This window comes from Actinia tenebrosa, unplaced genomic scaffold (genome assembly GCF_029948245.1).
Source record: "Actinia tenebrosa isolate PJP-AT-01 unplaced genomic scaffold, QUT_ActTen_1.0 PGA_scaffold6__47_contigs__length_16458017, whole genome shotgun sequence".
Classification (NCBI taxonomy): Eukaryota; Metazoa; Cnidaria; class Anthozoa; order Actiniaria; family Actiniidae; genus Actinia; species Actinia tenebrosa.
Genome location: NW_028292583.1, coordinates 8,087,807 through 8,102,843, shown reverse-complemented (window position 1 = coordinate 8,102,843; position 15,037 = coordinate 8,087,807). Strand labels below are relative to the sequence as shown.

Below are 15,037 nucleotides of genomic sequence, written 5' to 3'. Positions count from 1 at the left end.
GAAAGCAATAGATATTCATACAACTGTAACTCACCAACACACGTGACACCATCTCCTGAGTATCCCGTCTGACAGGTACAGTAGAACGATCCCTTGGTGTTGGTACAGTTAGCATCAGCATGACAGTTATGTGCGTAGAGATTGTGGTATACGGCAAGAGCTGTTATCTTACATTCATTGATATCTTAAACAACAAAGATATCATTTGCAACTTATTTCAATAAAAGTTAAATTTATAACAGTTGATTGAATTTATTTTCGACTATATGAAATTTAATTAAAAAGGACGTTAAATCCATAAATATAACAAAAATTATATTAAATCTACCAGTAAATTAAAGGTTCCTTACCAACACACGTGACACCATTTCCTGAGTACCCCGTATGACAGGTACAGTAGAACGATCCCTTGGTGTTGGTACAGTTAGCATCAGCATGACAGTTATGTGCGTAGTGACCATGATATACTGCTAGGGCTGTGGTTTGGCATTTGTTGATGTCTGTCAAAGACAATCGTTTATTAGTAAAAGAGTTTTCAGAAAATTCGATATCATATAAAAATGAATATCAATATATCATATAACGGAACGATTGCATGGTAATGGCTTGGAAGAAGTTGGAATTTGCTATTGACTAACCAATACACGTGACTCCATCTCCCGAGTACCCAACATGACAGGTACAGTAGAACGATCCTTTTGTGTTGGTACAGTTAGCATCAGCATGACAGTTGTGCGCGTAGTGACCGTGATACACTGCTAGAGCTGTGGTCTGGCACTCATTGATATCTGAAATTCATATAAATAGTCATTTAATTTGCAGTTTAGTAAAGCGAAGGTTCACATTTATATCATTTGTTTGAAAAATTAACAAAGACGGGCTTGATTAAACGCTTACCAACACATGTAACTCCATCTCCTGAGTATCCTGTACGACAGGTACAGTAGAACGATCCCTTGGTGTTCGTACAGTTAGCATCAGCATGACAGTTGTGAGCGTAGTGACCGTGATATACTGCTAGGGCTGTGGTCTGGCACTCGTTGATATCTATCATTGTGTAAAAAGTGAAATTGTTAAATTTTAAAACGTCTCAAATGAAATCGAAGGATTTGTTACTCACCAACACACGTGACACCATCTCCTGAGTATCCCGTATGACAGGTACAGTAGAACGATCCCTTAGTGTTGGTACAGTTAGCAACAGCATGACAGTTATGTGCGTAGTGACCATGATATACCGCTAGGGCCGTGGAGTGGCACTCATTGATATCTGGAGGAGGAAAAAAAGCGATCATTTAAAGTAATCGATCCTATTCGGTCTGTAACATTTTACGCAATTATTAAATACGAAGAATTCGACTGAAGATGCATCTGGCAAGATGATTAAAAGATCCTTCCAAATAACTGCACTCAGGCACTGTTTTGACTGCAAGATTGAACACGCATTAACCGGAAGGACGGATGACGTAGCGGTGAAAGCGCTGGACTCTCACTAATGCGACAAGAATTCCATTCTCGGGCTCGGTTTCGTATTGCAGTAGAGTTGCTTGTTGGTTCTCTGCTGTGCTTCGAGGGTTTTTTTATAGTTACCGGTTTTCCTCCCTCTGCAAATTTAACACCCGAATTTCGAATCAATCAATAAACGAGGGCCGCAGATTTAATAGCTACTGGCTATGTAAAAAAACGAGGCCGATTTATATCAAGCTTACCAACACACGTGACTCCATCTCCTGAATACCCAACATGACAGGTACAGTAGAACGAACCCTTAGTGTTGGTACAGTTAGCATCAGCATGACAGTTATGTGCGTAGTGACCATGGTAAGAGGAAAGACCTGATGTCTGACATTCGTTTATGTCTGTTGGAAGGAAGTTTGTTTTCATGTACATGTTATGCTTCACCACAAATCAAATCACAAGAGAAGGTAGTTTTGTAAATTGACATACTCACCAGCACATGTGACTCCATCGCCAGAGTATCCCGTATGACAGGTACAGTAGAACGATCCCTTGGTGTTGGTACAGTTAGCATCAGCATGACAGTTATGTACCTTAAGGGCACATTCATTTACGTCTATTACGTAAAAACAATTCTGCATTGGTTGGCTTTTTATCATATTAATCCCCGTGGTTGAGATAAAATGATGTATTTTTTTAATTTTTTTCATGTGTCCGTTATCGATATTAAATTTAAATGTAATTCATATACAGTATTATAAAATTAAAATTCATTTTAAATTGACCTTATACGGCGAATATCAGTAAATATAAACTTATTTCAATAGAGTAAGACACCAAAAAGAACGATAAGGATCATGGGAAGCGTTTCATATCGTGCAAGTAAAAGGTCTTATTCTAAAAATAATAGTTTGAGGAAGCTGATAGGAGGTGAAACTATAAACAGTTAAATCTGGTAAAAGAACAGAGGTCCATCAAAAACTTAATCAAGTGATTGAAAAGTTTCAAAATGTATCTATCCATAATCCTTTGGGTACTAACTTGATTGAAATGAGTTATACCATAAAACGACTATTACACTTAACGTTAAACAAGCAAACAAAAGATATTCATACAACTGTAACTCACCAACACACGTGACTCCATTTCCAGAGTATCCCGTATGACAGCTACAGTAGAACGATCCCTTGGTGTTGGTACAGTTAGCATCAGCATGACAGTTGTGTGCGTAGTGATTGTGGTATACTGCAAGAGCTGTTATCTTACATTCATTGATATCTTAAATAACAAAGATATCATTTGCAACTTATTTCAATAAAAGTTAAACTTATAACAGTTGATTGATTTTATTTTCGACTATATGAAATTTAACTAAAAAGGACGTTAAATCCATAAATATAACAAAAATTATATTAAATCTACCAGTAAATTAAAGGGTCCCTACCAACACACGTGACACCATCTCCTGAGTATCCCGTATTACAGGTGCAGTAGAACGATCCCTTGGTGTTGGTACAGTTAGCATCATCATGGCAATTGTGTGCGTAGTGACTGTGATACACTGCTAGGGCTGTGGTTTGGCATTCGTTGATGTCTGTCAAAGACAATCGTTTATTAGTAAAAGAGTTTTCAGAAAATTCGATGTTATATAAAAATTGATATCAATGTGTCATATAAAGGAACGATTGCATGGTAATGGTTTAGAAGAAGTTGAAATTTGCTATTGACTAACCAAAACTTAGATGAATTTTAATTTTATAATATATGATTTGTTTTTAAATTTAATATTGATAACGGATACATGAAAAAAGTCAAAAAAAATGCACCATTTTATCTCAACTACGGGGATTAATATGATAAAAGTCAACCAATGCAGAATTGTTTTTACGTAATAGACGTAAATGAATGTGCCCTTAAGGTACATAACTGCCATGCTGATGCTAACTGTACCAACACCAAGGGATCGTTCTACTGTACCTGTCATACGGGATACTCAGGAGATGGAGTCACGTGTCACGTGTGACTCCATCTCCCGAGTACCCAACATGACAGGTACAGTAGAACGATCCCTTGGTGTTGGTACAGTTAGCATCAGCATGACAGTTGTGCGCGTAGTGACCGTGATGCACTGCTAGGGCTGTGGTCTGGCACTCATTGATATCTTAAATTCATATAAATAGTCATTTAATTTGCAGTTTAGTAAAGAGAAGGTTCACATTTATATCATTAGCTTGGTAAGTTAAGAGGGGCTTGATTAAATGCTTACCAACACACGTGACTCCATCTCCAGAGTATCCCGTCTGACAGGTACAGTAGAACGATCCCTTGGTGTTGGTACAGTTAGCATCAGCATGACAGTTGTGAGCGTAGTGACCGTGATATATTGCTAGGGCTGTGGTCTGGCACTCCTTGATATCTATCATTGTGTAAAAAGTGAAATTGTTAAATTTTAAAATATTTCAAATGAAATCGAAGGATTTGTTACTCACCAACACACGTGACTCCATCTCCCGAGTATCCCGTATGACAGGTACAGTAGAACGATCCCTTAGTGTTGGTACAGTTAGCATCAGCATGGCAGTTATGTGCGTAGTGACCATGATATACCGCTAGGGCCGTGGAATGGCACTCATTGATATCTGGAGGAGGAAAAAAAGCGATCATTTAAAGTAATCGATCCTATTCGGTCTGTAACATGTTACCCAATTATTAAAACATAGAATTCGACTGAAGCTGCATCTTGCAAGATGATTAAAAGATCTTTCCAAATAACTGCACTCAATCACTGTTTTGACTGCAAATTTGAACACACATTAACCGGAAGGACGGATGACGTAGCGGTGATAGCGCTGGCATCTCACTAATGCGACAAGAATTCCATTCTCGGGCTCGGTGTCGTATTAGAGTAGAGTTGCTTGTTGGTTCTCTGCTGTGCTTTGAGGGTTTTTTATGGTTACCGGTTTTTCTCCCTCTGCAAATTTAACACCCGAATTCCTAATCAATCAATAAACGAGGGCCGCAGATTTAATAGCTACTGGCTATGTAAAAAACAGGGCCGATTTATATCAAGCTTACCAACACACGTGACTCCATCTCCTGAATACCCAACATGACAGGTACAGTAGAACGATCCCTTGGTGTTGGTACAGTTAGCATCAGCATGACAGTTGTGAGCGTAGTGACCATGGTAGGGGGAAAGAGCTGATGTCTGACATTCGTTTATGTCTGTTGGAAGGAAGTTTGTTTTCATGTACATGTAATGCTTCACCACAAATCAATCACAAGAGAAGATAGTTTTGTAAGTTGTCATACTTACCAACACACGTGACTCCATCTCCCGAGTATCCTGTATGACAGGTACAGTAGAACGATCCCTTGGTGTTGGTACAGTTAGCATCAGCATGACAGTTGTGTGCATAATGAGTATGATTTTGTGATAAAAGTCCAGGAAGGCATTCGTTAATATCTGTCAAAAAGAGACGACTTAGTTAAAAAACATTACAATAGCTTTTCATCAATAATTTTCCTTTACTTTTCTTTACTTTTCTTTCCTTTCCTTTCTTTTCGTTTCGTTTCGTTTCGTTTTGTTTCGTTTCGTTCCCTTCCGTTCCGTTTCCTTTCCTTTCCTTTCCTTTCTTCCTTTCCTTTCCTTTCCTTTCCTTTCCTTTCCTTTCTTTTCCTTTCCTTTCGGCCTAATTTCTTCACCCTTTAAATTGCAGATTAATTGAACTACTAGCAGTAAACGAAGTGGAATGTTTTCTTATTTAGGGTTTTCTTAAAATTTCATTTCGGGATTTCCCAACAATTAAATTGTATAAAAGTCACATAAATTTTGCAATTTCATTTAATATAGTTTATCTATTATATATGATTTGTTTAACAAAACGACATTTTTACGTGGCGTACTAACAGAAAGTAAGTATTTCGCATTAGTTAGATATGTCAGTTTTTCTTGGTTTTAAATCTTGCAGAATTATTCCCGTTACACTACTCTCAGTCTTTCTGAATCGAAATTTTTTTTTCATTTATACTTCATACTAAGTATAGCCACCTCCCCATATGCGTGCATTGAGCACAAAGTACGGGGGCTTATTTTTTCTTGACTGTATTCGGCACTTTTACTATTGGGCGAATGTAATACAAAAAAGGCCTTGTGTCGTTAGTGACAAAATGTAAATACTCACCAACACACGTGACACCATCTCCAGAGTATCCCGTATGACAGGTGCAGTAGAACGATCCCTTGGTGTTGGTACAGTTAGCATCATCATGACAGTTGTGAGCAAATTTGCTATAATTTGCCGACAATGATCCAGGTTGGCATTCATTAAAGTCTACAACAAAACATAACATTTATAATTAACGCGGGCTTTCATATTGAGGCGTGGAAAAGCACCTGAGTAAGGCATTCGTGTGTCTCACTGCCAGGAATGGTGAAAAAAATAAATAGGGAATTTGCACACCTTGCGTTACAATTAGTATTTTAATGCAATACAAAAATATATCTATTTGGAAAGAGCATACCAAAGTTAGTAAAATTAGAATGCTTGAAGAGGTTTTGATGAAATGGATTTTATGGCTTTTACAAGGAAATTAATCAGTTTTAGGGGGCATGGGAGGGGGGGGGGGGGCAACTTCGGTCGCGCCCGTACCTTTGGCGTTTTTTATCAAAACTTGTTAAACCTTCCCATTTCTTTTTTTTATGTTCATTTGAATTATAATGTTTTAAATTGTGTTGGATTAAAATTTAAACTGTTACCCAAGGCGTACAAATTCTCCATTGAGCAAGCCCATGTCATGAAAGACAAAGAAAGCAAAGGGGTTGTGCTGCAGTGTCAACATTATATACCTGTACATGTGATTCCATCTCCTGAGTATCCGTCTTTACAAGCACAATAAAAGGATCCTTTGGTATTTACGCAATGAGCATCTACATGACAATTATGGGCGTAGTGACTGTGATGTGGAGCCAGAGAAGTTGGTTCACATTCGTTTATATCTGTAAAATTATTTTGGACATGAGAACTTGTTGCTTACTTATGGAAATAAATGACATATGGCAGTTCAAATATTCTTGAAATAGGATCAAGAATATCCTTTTACTAAAGGATCAGGAGTAAGATTACGTGATACTTTATGCCGGCAAATCAGTGCCATGATCTTTTACGTTTCTTACCGATAACGATATGAAACTGAACTCTTATACTGTGCTTAGTATCAGCAACTGATAGCGACACCAACAGCACTTTACAGTAAGTTAATCAGGCTCAGTACCAGTAAACAAGCTATTAGTGTAGTTTTCGGTTCAGACCTTCAGTTAGTCGGATACTGAATATGTCATTCCTTTGCATGATAAGTCGTGTATCAGTTTCAGTTACTTATTGAGTACTAGCAATAGTATTAAAGGCTACTTTTTGGGATTGTGACAATTAGTAAACTAGGTCCTCGATTAGCTCTATATGCCACGCTCGCTTTGTCTTTTAGAGTTAGCAAGGTAACAACGATAAGTCCTGAAGTGAGTTATGTAAAGTAAAAACAGTAAAGTTATGTTATGTTTTCAATAAGAAAGTTAGTACAACTGAGATTTTCTTTTTGGTTTCTCAAGAAAAGTCAACTTGTCGGGTGGTTGCCAATAAAGTGGTTTTCATAAACTCGTGAAACACACTAACCTAATTACTATTACACTCTTTTTTTTTTTTCTTTTTCTTTTTTTTTTTTTTTTTTTTTTTTTTTGTTTGTTTGTTTGTTTGTTTGTTTTCTATTGCGTATATCGGCAACTATTAAATACACTTGGTTTCATGAGTTTATGAAAACAACTCAAACAAAAATAAACAATATATAGCAAAATAGAAATGTTGTGTTACGGTTTATAGCAGCGAGGGTATAAAGTTGGCTGGCTTATGAGCTAAGGTTTAACTAACTGATATTTCACTTACCTGGCTATATCATCAAATTAATATTGCCGATCGAACTTGCAAGTGCTAAGCCTTCGTATGTAGTAAAGTTGACAAAAACCTGTCCCTATATTTGTATACTATTAGAAGCTTATATAGGATCGTATAAAAGTAAAAAGGCGGTCCTGGCAGTTGAAAAACGCAATAAGGTTTATATATGAAGTATATTTTACTTGTCGTCATTCCTTGATAAAACCAGCAATAAAATGGCTTCATCTCTTGCTTTCTTTTTCACAATCAAACGTTGATCAAAGTAAGTAACGGCTGTGAGATTTTTTTGTGAGGAAAGATACCATTTTCAATGTTTTTTGAAGTACAAAACCTTAGCTACAAAAGTGCTAGATATTGACAGTGGACTTTGAAAAAGAAAAACAGTGCTCCACAAAAGCGAAAATGGTATTAGAACATTTTCCCGCCAAAAGGTGCCAGCCGCGTTTTCGTCGTTTGCTCGGTATTTGCCGAGAATTTGATGAAAGCAAAGGAAGCCCATCATTAAAATAAAAGCTCGAGAAAAGAAAAGAAAAGAAAAGAAAAGAAAAGAAAAGAAAAGAAAAGAAAAGAAAAGAAAAGAAAAGAAAAGAAAAGAAAAGAAAATCAGAAAATGTAGATTTGATAATTAGCTAGCAATCTTTAAACTTCGGTCTGAGTAATAATCTAAAAAATCTCGATTTGATGTCATAATTAGAGACTTGAACCCAAAATTATATCTTATATCAAGTGGGATATACCTGTGATAATACTTACACGTTTTTTTCGTCGCCACATCAGTGTGCGGATATGATTTGAGGCAAATCTGAAATACAAGCTTCGGTCATCGCCTTCATTAGGTAAGAGTTTTTGGTATTCACTAAATTCAACATTGGTCTCAGTTTTGTTATATAGTGTTTGGCCTCACTGAAGGAGTGACTGTCACACACTCCTATTTGCCAGTTTGGTCATGTCATTTGCCCTTGGTACGGTTAGTTTGTTTACGGTCAGTACAGTCCGTGTAGATCTGTCCATTTATTAGATAGTTCCAGTAAATCACTGCTCATATTCAGATAAATATACTGAGCCTGTTTCTTTGCCCTCTAAGTTTTGCTGTTTTTGTTGCGCATTTGTTTTATTTTGTCCCCCCTCTAAGTTTGCTGTTTTTGTTGCTCATTTGTTTTATTTTGTCCTTTTGTTTTCTTTGTATCTTTGTTTGTATATTGTTGTTGTTATTCAGTACTGTCTCTAACTAAAAGCCTCATATTGCAAATTGTCAATAGCAAATCAAAGTAGTCATCTTACCTGTTCTTCTAGTCAAATGACTAGACTTCGTCTTCGTATTAGTTGAGTATATTTATAGTCAGTGTTCACGCTCGATAAAGCACAGGCAGACCAACCAGGATTATAATCGCAGAACCTCTCGTGACTTATCGACGTTCGCTTCAGTTTACTTTACTTGAGTCTCAGAAAGGTCGACTTGGAGCAAGTCTTTTCAAATGACAGGTTCTCCAGTAATCGGTATTTACTGTCGTTGGTCCTATACAACTATCCTTACGTCCATATTTTGTTGGCGATAAATTGTCCAGTTGTTTAGATAACGTAAATGCAGTTTAAAAGCAAGGGAGGGGAGGGGCTTTAAACTCCTGATCCATATTGAGTTTGAACAAGAAGTCATCGAATTCTAACAAAATCCACCATTTTATCTATTCAAAATCCATCTATAAAGAAAATCTTATTCATTAGGATGTTTCGTGGGTAGATTTTAGCTTATGCGATGACTTATTTGAACAAACTAAATAGCTATTTGTTAAACTAGATATGCTAGTGTTACACGTCTTACCAGTACAATAGGTTCCATTTCCGGTATAACCGGTTTGACAAGTGCAGTAGAATGATCCCTTGGTGTTGGTACAGACTCCGTCAACATGACAGTTGTGTGCGTAATGCTCATGATAAGGGGCTAGTTCTTTTGGTTCACACTCGTCTATATCTAAACAGAATTGTAGGTACGATGGTTACTGATAGAATCGTAATTTTTCCGGTAGTCACATTCTTATCTGTAGCATTAAGAAGACATGGTCACTTCGTCTGCTTTAAGAAAGACAAAATTGTCATAGATATTCTGCATGTTTATACAACATGACACCTACTACATTGAAGTCGAATCACATGCACACTATGTGCACCCCAGAGTTTTGGCTAATCATTTAAGATTAAATGCTTTTTATTCAAAAACATTCGGCAATATATTTTTTCTTTTTTACATTTACAATCACTAAAAATTAGATAGCTAACATCCCTACACAAAAATTCATTGCACATAGTATCACACTCTGAAGAACTCACCAACACACGTGACTCCATCTCCTGAGTATCCCGTATGACAGGTACAGTAGAACGATCCCTTGGTGTTGGTACAGTTGGCATCAGCATGACAGTTGTGTGTACCTTTGGCACATTCGTCTATGTCTGTCAATGAATCATCAAGTTAAAAAATAGTTAATTAACTGGGCCGCTGTGAGCATTAAATCACGATGAAGCAAGTGGAATGGAACGCTCCTAAACTTATACGTTTTAGTGTACTAGCTCATGGTATGTTTACAAACAGGAATTTAAGTTGTTGTTGGCATGCATGACAGAGCAGGGGAAAGGTGTATAAAAATCGGCGTAAGTGAGCTATAACATTTCGCGTTATATACAAAATTAAAGTGCTTATAAGCCTTTGCACAATATTTTCAGAATTGATTCTTTAGATAGTGGATAGTTGATTGTGAAGATATTTCGTCATTTGAATGTCGGGTCTTTAAGATACGAAGGTTCATATTCCCAATATGTTAATGACTATGACGTAACATAAGGGATCATTTAATATACAACACTGCACTCGTTCTGGAATACAGCATTTTAAAAGCATCACCCTTTTACTCGTGACTCACGTAAAGGTTCTTACAAATTTATTTTCAAAAAATGTCTAGCTTTCAATATAAAAAGTTGTCACAAAATAACTCAAATCCCTTATGTTACGTCATAGTCATTAACATATTGGAAATATAAACCTTCGTATCTCAAAGACCCAACATTCAAATGACGAATTATTTTCACAATGAACTATTCACTATTTAAAGAATCAATTCTGAAAATATTGTGCAAAGGCTTATAAGCACTTTAAGGGACGCTCGAAAATGATGTTCAAATTAGTAGCTAGAAAAGACTCAGGTGTACATAAAACCCTTATCAGAAACATTGTCCATGCTTATACCTGTACAGTAAATACCGCTACCAGCGTATCCGTTGTTGCATCCACAGGTAAATGAGCCATCAGTGTTCTCACAAGTAGCGTCTGGGTGGCAATTATGACTGTTCACAGCGCATTCGTTAATATCTGACGAAAATATCGAGCAATAACAAACATATTAATTTTTGCTTTAGTAAGTAATTTTAATATTTGCTTAAATATCCAAATAAGAGCTCATTTTGTACAAAGTGTGTGTTTGTGTATGGGCACGCCGTCCTGTACCCTCGAATTATTGTATTCATTCGATCAGCTGTGGCTAAAAAACGTTTTTTTCTATTTCAGGTCCTATTGAGATTAAAATTCTTTGTTGGAGTTGTATCCATATTAATACACATATTAATGTGTATTCTCTTGCGCAACTATTAAAGAAAAAAGTTACTCTAGGGAATGGCCCGTGGTCTGATCAAATGGAAAATCATTACGCCTTAGTATTTAATTGATCTATTATAGACTTACCAACACAGCTAACTCCGTCTCCAGTGTATACCGAGATACAGGTGCACGTGAAGCTACCATGCGTGTTAGCACAAGTGGCATTCCGATGACAGTTGTGTTTGTACTCGACTAAATCAGTAGTACACTCGTTGATATCTGAAAACAGCAATGATTATAACCAATTGATCACGTAACAAATAATTAAAAACGGTTAAACATCCAGTAATGGATGGTATAAATAAAAACAATGATTGATATATGTCCACTTCTCAATGCCATAATCAGTTTTTGATCCTGCAGCACAAAAGTTCTACGCAATGGACCCTTCTTAAAAGTATTCTGGATGCAAAGCTAACATAAAAATACAAAAGAAATCACACTCTTTCTCGATGAAATTTGTGGCATTTCTTTTGTATTTTCATGATAGCCGACTCGCATTCAAGACAATTTTAAGCGGAGGGTCCATAGCAAGCTTGTGGTTACTAACCTGTACAACTTAAATCGTTCCCTAGAAATCCTGTTTTACAGCGACACAAGAACTCGGTTCTAGTATTGATACAGTCTGCATCCACATGACAATTATGGAGGCCCAATGTACACTCATTAAAATCTGCAGATGAAAAGAAAATAACTCAGTTAGTGCTTGAATCATAATTTATACGTATATCGCCTTAACGTGTTGATACAAACCTTTATACCATACACAGCTTTTGCCATCACCGGTATAACTGATCTTGCAAGTACAAACGTAGGAACCAATAGTGTTAGCACATGTAGCGTTAGAGTGGCATGAGCCAGGGATCTGACATTCATCTCGATCTGCCATGGATTGAAAATTGAAATAAATGAAGAGTTAGAATTTAAAAAATCTTCAATTTCAAAATTAAGATTATGTATAGCTCCAAATGGTTCACTTCTCCTTGTCCCTCCGTCTCCGATGACGAGAAGAAACGTACAGTTTGCCCCATATCCCTTTTGGTACTCACCCACTGCAGTGTATCTTGCTTTAAAGCCCAAGAACTCATTGTCAGAATCGCTTTTGAAAACAATTCTCATTGGTCCAATAGTTGTTATATCAGGAGGGGAAACCGAAGCGCAAAACTTGCCTTTGGTCGGAGAATCTGCGCTCGAACCTTCTTGCACCTATTTAGGGATGAGATATAAGTGCTACAATTAGTATACGTACACTTATGATTATTCTTTGGAATTTTTAAGTTCAGCGACTTATTCGAACCCCTTTGTATCCAGGTTTTCTTTCAATTTTTTAAGTCGTCTCCATCCGAACAAACGAGTGCTGATTTAAAATACCGCCTCGGAGAAATTGCTCTGGCAATAGCGGTTACTTCGCCTATTTTCTGAGGATTTTTTAGGTTTTAATCTAGTTAATTGTTGTTTTTAAGTAGGTTAGGTGTCCTTACTTAGTGGGAAACTGCTATATATTTTTGACACATAAATAAAGTTTATTATTATTAGTTATTATTATTATTATTATTATTATTATTATTATTATCAATTTTTCTCTAACTTATATTATTGCAATATTTATATTTGATTGAGATTATTACTGTCCATCTAAACACTTTGTACGTACATGCCCAGACCCAAACGAAACTCTTTATCTCAACACTCCCACTCATATCTGTTAGGGTAATGAGATGCACAAACGCGTGCACCTGGAATTGACCTGATTCAGGCCAATGGTGAAATACTGGATAAAAGGGACGCAAGTCCAAGATCATACTTTTTGCATTTATGAGTCAATTTATTTACCTGTAGATAATCAAAACCACAGCGTCTGTCAGATTCCATTTTGAACGCTTCAAAGCTCAAAGTGACTTTGTACCCAAGACCGACGTCCACTAACCAAACACAATTCTGGTTTGTTGGATAGATGTTGGGATAATTGGGAGACGATATCGTTCCAGATGTACCAGTAAACGTAACATCGCAGACTCCTGTTATTGAGATGAGGGGAAAATGACGAGAACATTGAGAGATATTAAAAGAAATTCGCATTCTTAAATAAGAGATCATGTTAATGGATACTAGTTTAACTGGGGTCAAAGTACCACTTGGGTACTATGGACCGACGTAGCGCCAAACGTTTGACTAAAAAACCGTAAATTTTCATTTTTTCCTAGTTAGGGTACCTGTGGATTTGGCGGGATAAATGTTCCCTTCAAAACACGTGTGCTTACTCCTGCAACACTGCTACTTTCATATGTGCATACCCACCTCGTGCTGATGCAAGGAATCCAAGATCTGAACCACTTTCATCCGAATGCATGTGGATTAGCATATTATTCCCTGTTGATAGGATTTCCTTCTGGTCTGACGTCAAAGATGTTCCACACAGTCGTTGCTTCAAAAGTGGTGAATCTTTTGAGGAATTGGAATGGATTGCAACATAGTCCTTCTGGCATCCATCGGACTGCTCTAGCTTGATTTTTAAAGAAATTAAATTATCCTTGTTAATAAATGGTACTATCAAAGAAATACTTAGTCCAATGATTTCGCCACGACGCAGTTGCGATGGCTCAACGCGAAAATTCTAATTTCAACGAAAGCAGTCGAGTGTACCATGAAAGTATAATAAACTACATAAACAAAAGATGAGTACAAAGGAGTTCTTAGAACAAACACAAAAACGAAAATTTAATGAGTGTAATCGTGTAATGTTATGCAAGTGTTACAAAGGCAAAGTATAATTGTGTCAGACGTGTTTCGCAACACTCATCTAACACTTTGGTATATGCATTAGAAACGTGAGCTTTTGTTTTTATACGGCTGGACTATCTTCATCTCTTGAAACATCAGGAGCGCAGGTGGATCATGTTTGAAGATGGTAATATTTTGGATAGTTGTTGTGGTTGATTACGTGTTGACGGAATACAGCGCGGCGACATTAGAGAAAAACGTTTGCGCATGCGTGCATTTCAGCAAGTTTTCTAAGAATTTAGAAGAGTTTGAGTGAGAAAATAAATGTTTGTTTTCTCCGAGTATACAAAAAAGTTTGCCAGTATACTTTTGTCAGACCAAGATACTGTATTAACAAACACAATATGAAAGAATTAGCCTTAAGTTTCAAGCATGTGCAGTAAGTTTTGGCATTAGGTGAAGTCCAATTACTTAGGCATGTTTGAAAGTCAAATTTACATATGTTTTGACTAATTTACATACGGATTCAGACGTTTTTCACTCGTGTCCAGCGCGGCGGATCCTTATTCGAAAGGGGGGTTCCAAAATGGCCACACCGCAGAAAAGGCTGGTGCGGTCGACTTCACAAAGGGGTGTTCCAATTTCATTATAGCGGGCGTAAATAACATGATTGGCATAACAAAATCTCACAAAGGGTGGTTCCATGGAGCCCACTGTGAATCACCCCTGGATACGCTACTGCAATATAATGAAACTATAGACAACATGCTGCTATGTGAGGGTTATTGGCCAGAAACTTACCGAAAACACATTGAAGACAACTCTAATAAGGTTGCCAACAGAAACCTGAAGTATCCAATAGCAGTCTAGATTATCAGCATAAGGAGATACCGAGTAACTGGGCGACTTGATTAGTGTGCTTTGCCACGTGCTTATGTTGCCTCCACATGGAGAAGTACACTCTGTTATGCAACAATTAAAAAACCCGTAACATTAGCAAAACTGTCAGCAGACTCCAATAATGTGGAGAAGATTATCTGGGTTCGATGAACAGAATGCATTGTGGTTTAGATTCGATACAAACGACACCCGATATACAGCGATATGTAAATGCGCCCGTGGTTGGCTGCTTAGTTTCTTAGCTCTAGCCACGCCTTGACCGCAGCGGTGTTCCACAAGGGTCCGTACTTGGCCCTGTATTATATTTGCTCTATACTACCCCTCTGGGTGACATCATGAGGCATCATGGAGTGACATTTCACTGTTA

The 15,037-nt window shown here is 37.1% G+C and overlaps 1 protein-coding gene across 1 annotated transcript in view; it reads right to left on the bottom strand.

Annotated features, from left to right (window-relative positions):
- The window catches only part of LOC116307635 (uncharacterized), a 53,046-nt gene extending 38,032 nt beyond the window's left edge, over positions 1-15,014 (bottom strand). Inside the window, exons 1-27 of the mRNA XM_089038953.1 lie at positions 14,990-15,014; positions 14,572-14,732; positions 13,348-13,552; positions 12,883-13,067; positions 12,099-12,255; positions 11,803-11,931; positions 11,600-11,722; positions 11,134-11,268; positions 10,642-10,764; positions 9,729-9,851; positions 9,223-9,372; positions 6,308-6,457; positions 5,643-5,792; positions 4,775-4,924; positions 4,534-4,683; positions 3,948-4,097; positions 3,725-3,874; positions 3,476-3,619; positions 2,903-3,052; positions 2,587-2,736; positions 1,952-2,185; positions 1,710-1,859; positions 1,121-1,270; positions 898-1,047; positions 639-788; positions 351-500; positions 35-184 (exon numbers count right to left, since the gene is read on the bottom strand). Of these exons, the coding sequence (XP_088895079.1) occupies positions 35-184; positions 351-500; positions 639-788; positions 898-1,047; positions 1,121-1,270; positions 1,710-1,859; positions 1,952-2,185; positions 2,587-2,736; positions 2,903-3,052; positions 3,476-3,619; positions 3,725-3,874; positions 3,948-4,097; positions 4,534-4,683; positions 4,775-4,924; positions 5,643-5,792; positions 6,308-6,457; positions 9,223-9,372; positions 9,729-9,851; positions 10,642-10,764; positions 11,134-11,268; positions 11,600-11,722; positions 11,803-11,931; positions 12,099-12,255; positions 12,883-13,067; positions 13,348-13,552; positions 14,572-14,732; positions 14,990-15,014 (3,994 nt within the window). The remainder of the gene's footprint in view (positions 1-34; positions 185-350; positions 501-638; positions 789-897; positions 1,048-1,120; positions 1,271-1,709; positions 1,860-1,951; positions 2,186-2,586; positions 2,737-2,902; positions 3,053-3,475; positions 3,620-3,724; positions 3,875-3,947; positions 4,098-4,533; positions 4,684-4,774; positions 4,925-5,642; positions 5,793-6,307; positions 6,458-9,222; positions 9,373-9,728; positions 9,852-10,641; positions 10,765-11,133; positions 11,269-11,599; positions 11,723-11,802; positions 11,932-12,098; positions 12,256-12,882; positions 13,068-13,347; positions 13,553-14,571; positions 14,733-14,989) is intronic.
- Between the last annotated feature and the right edge of the window lie 23 nt (positions 15,015-15,037).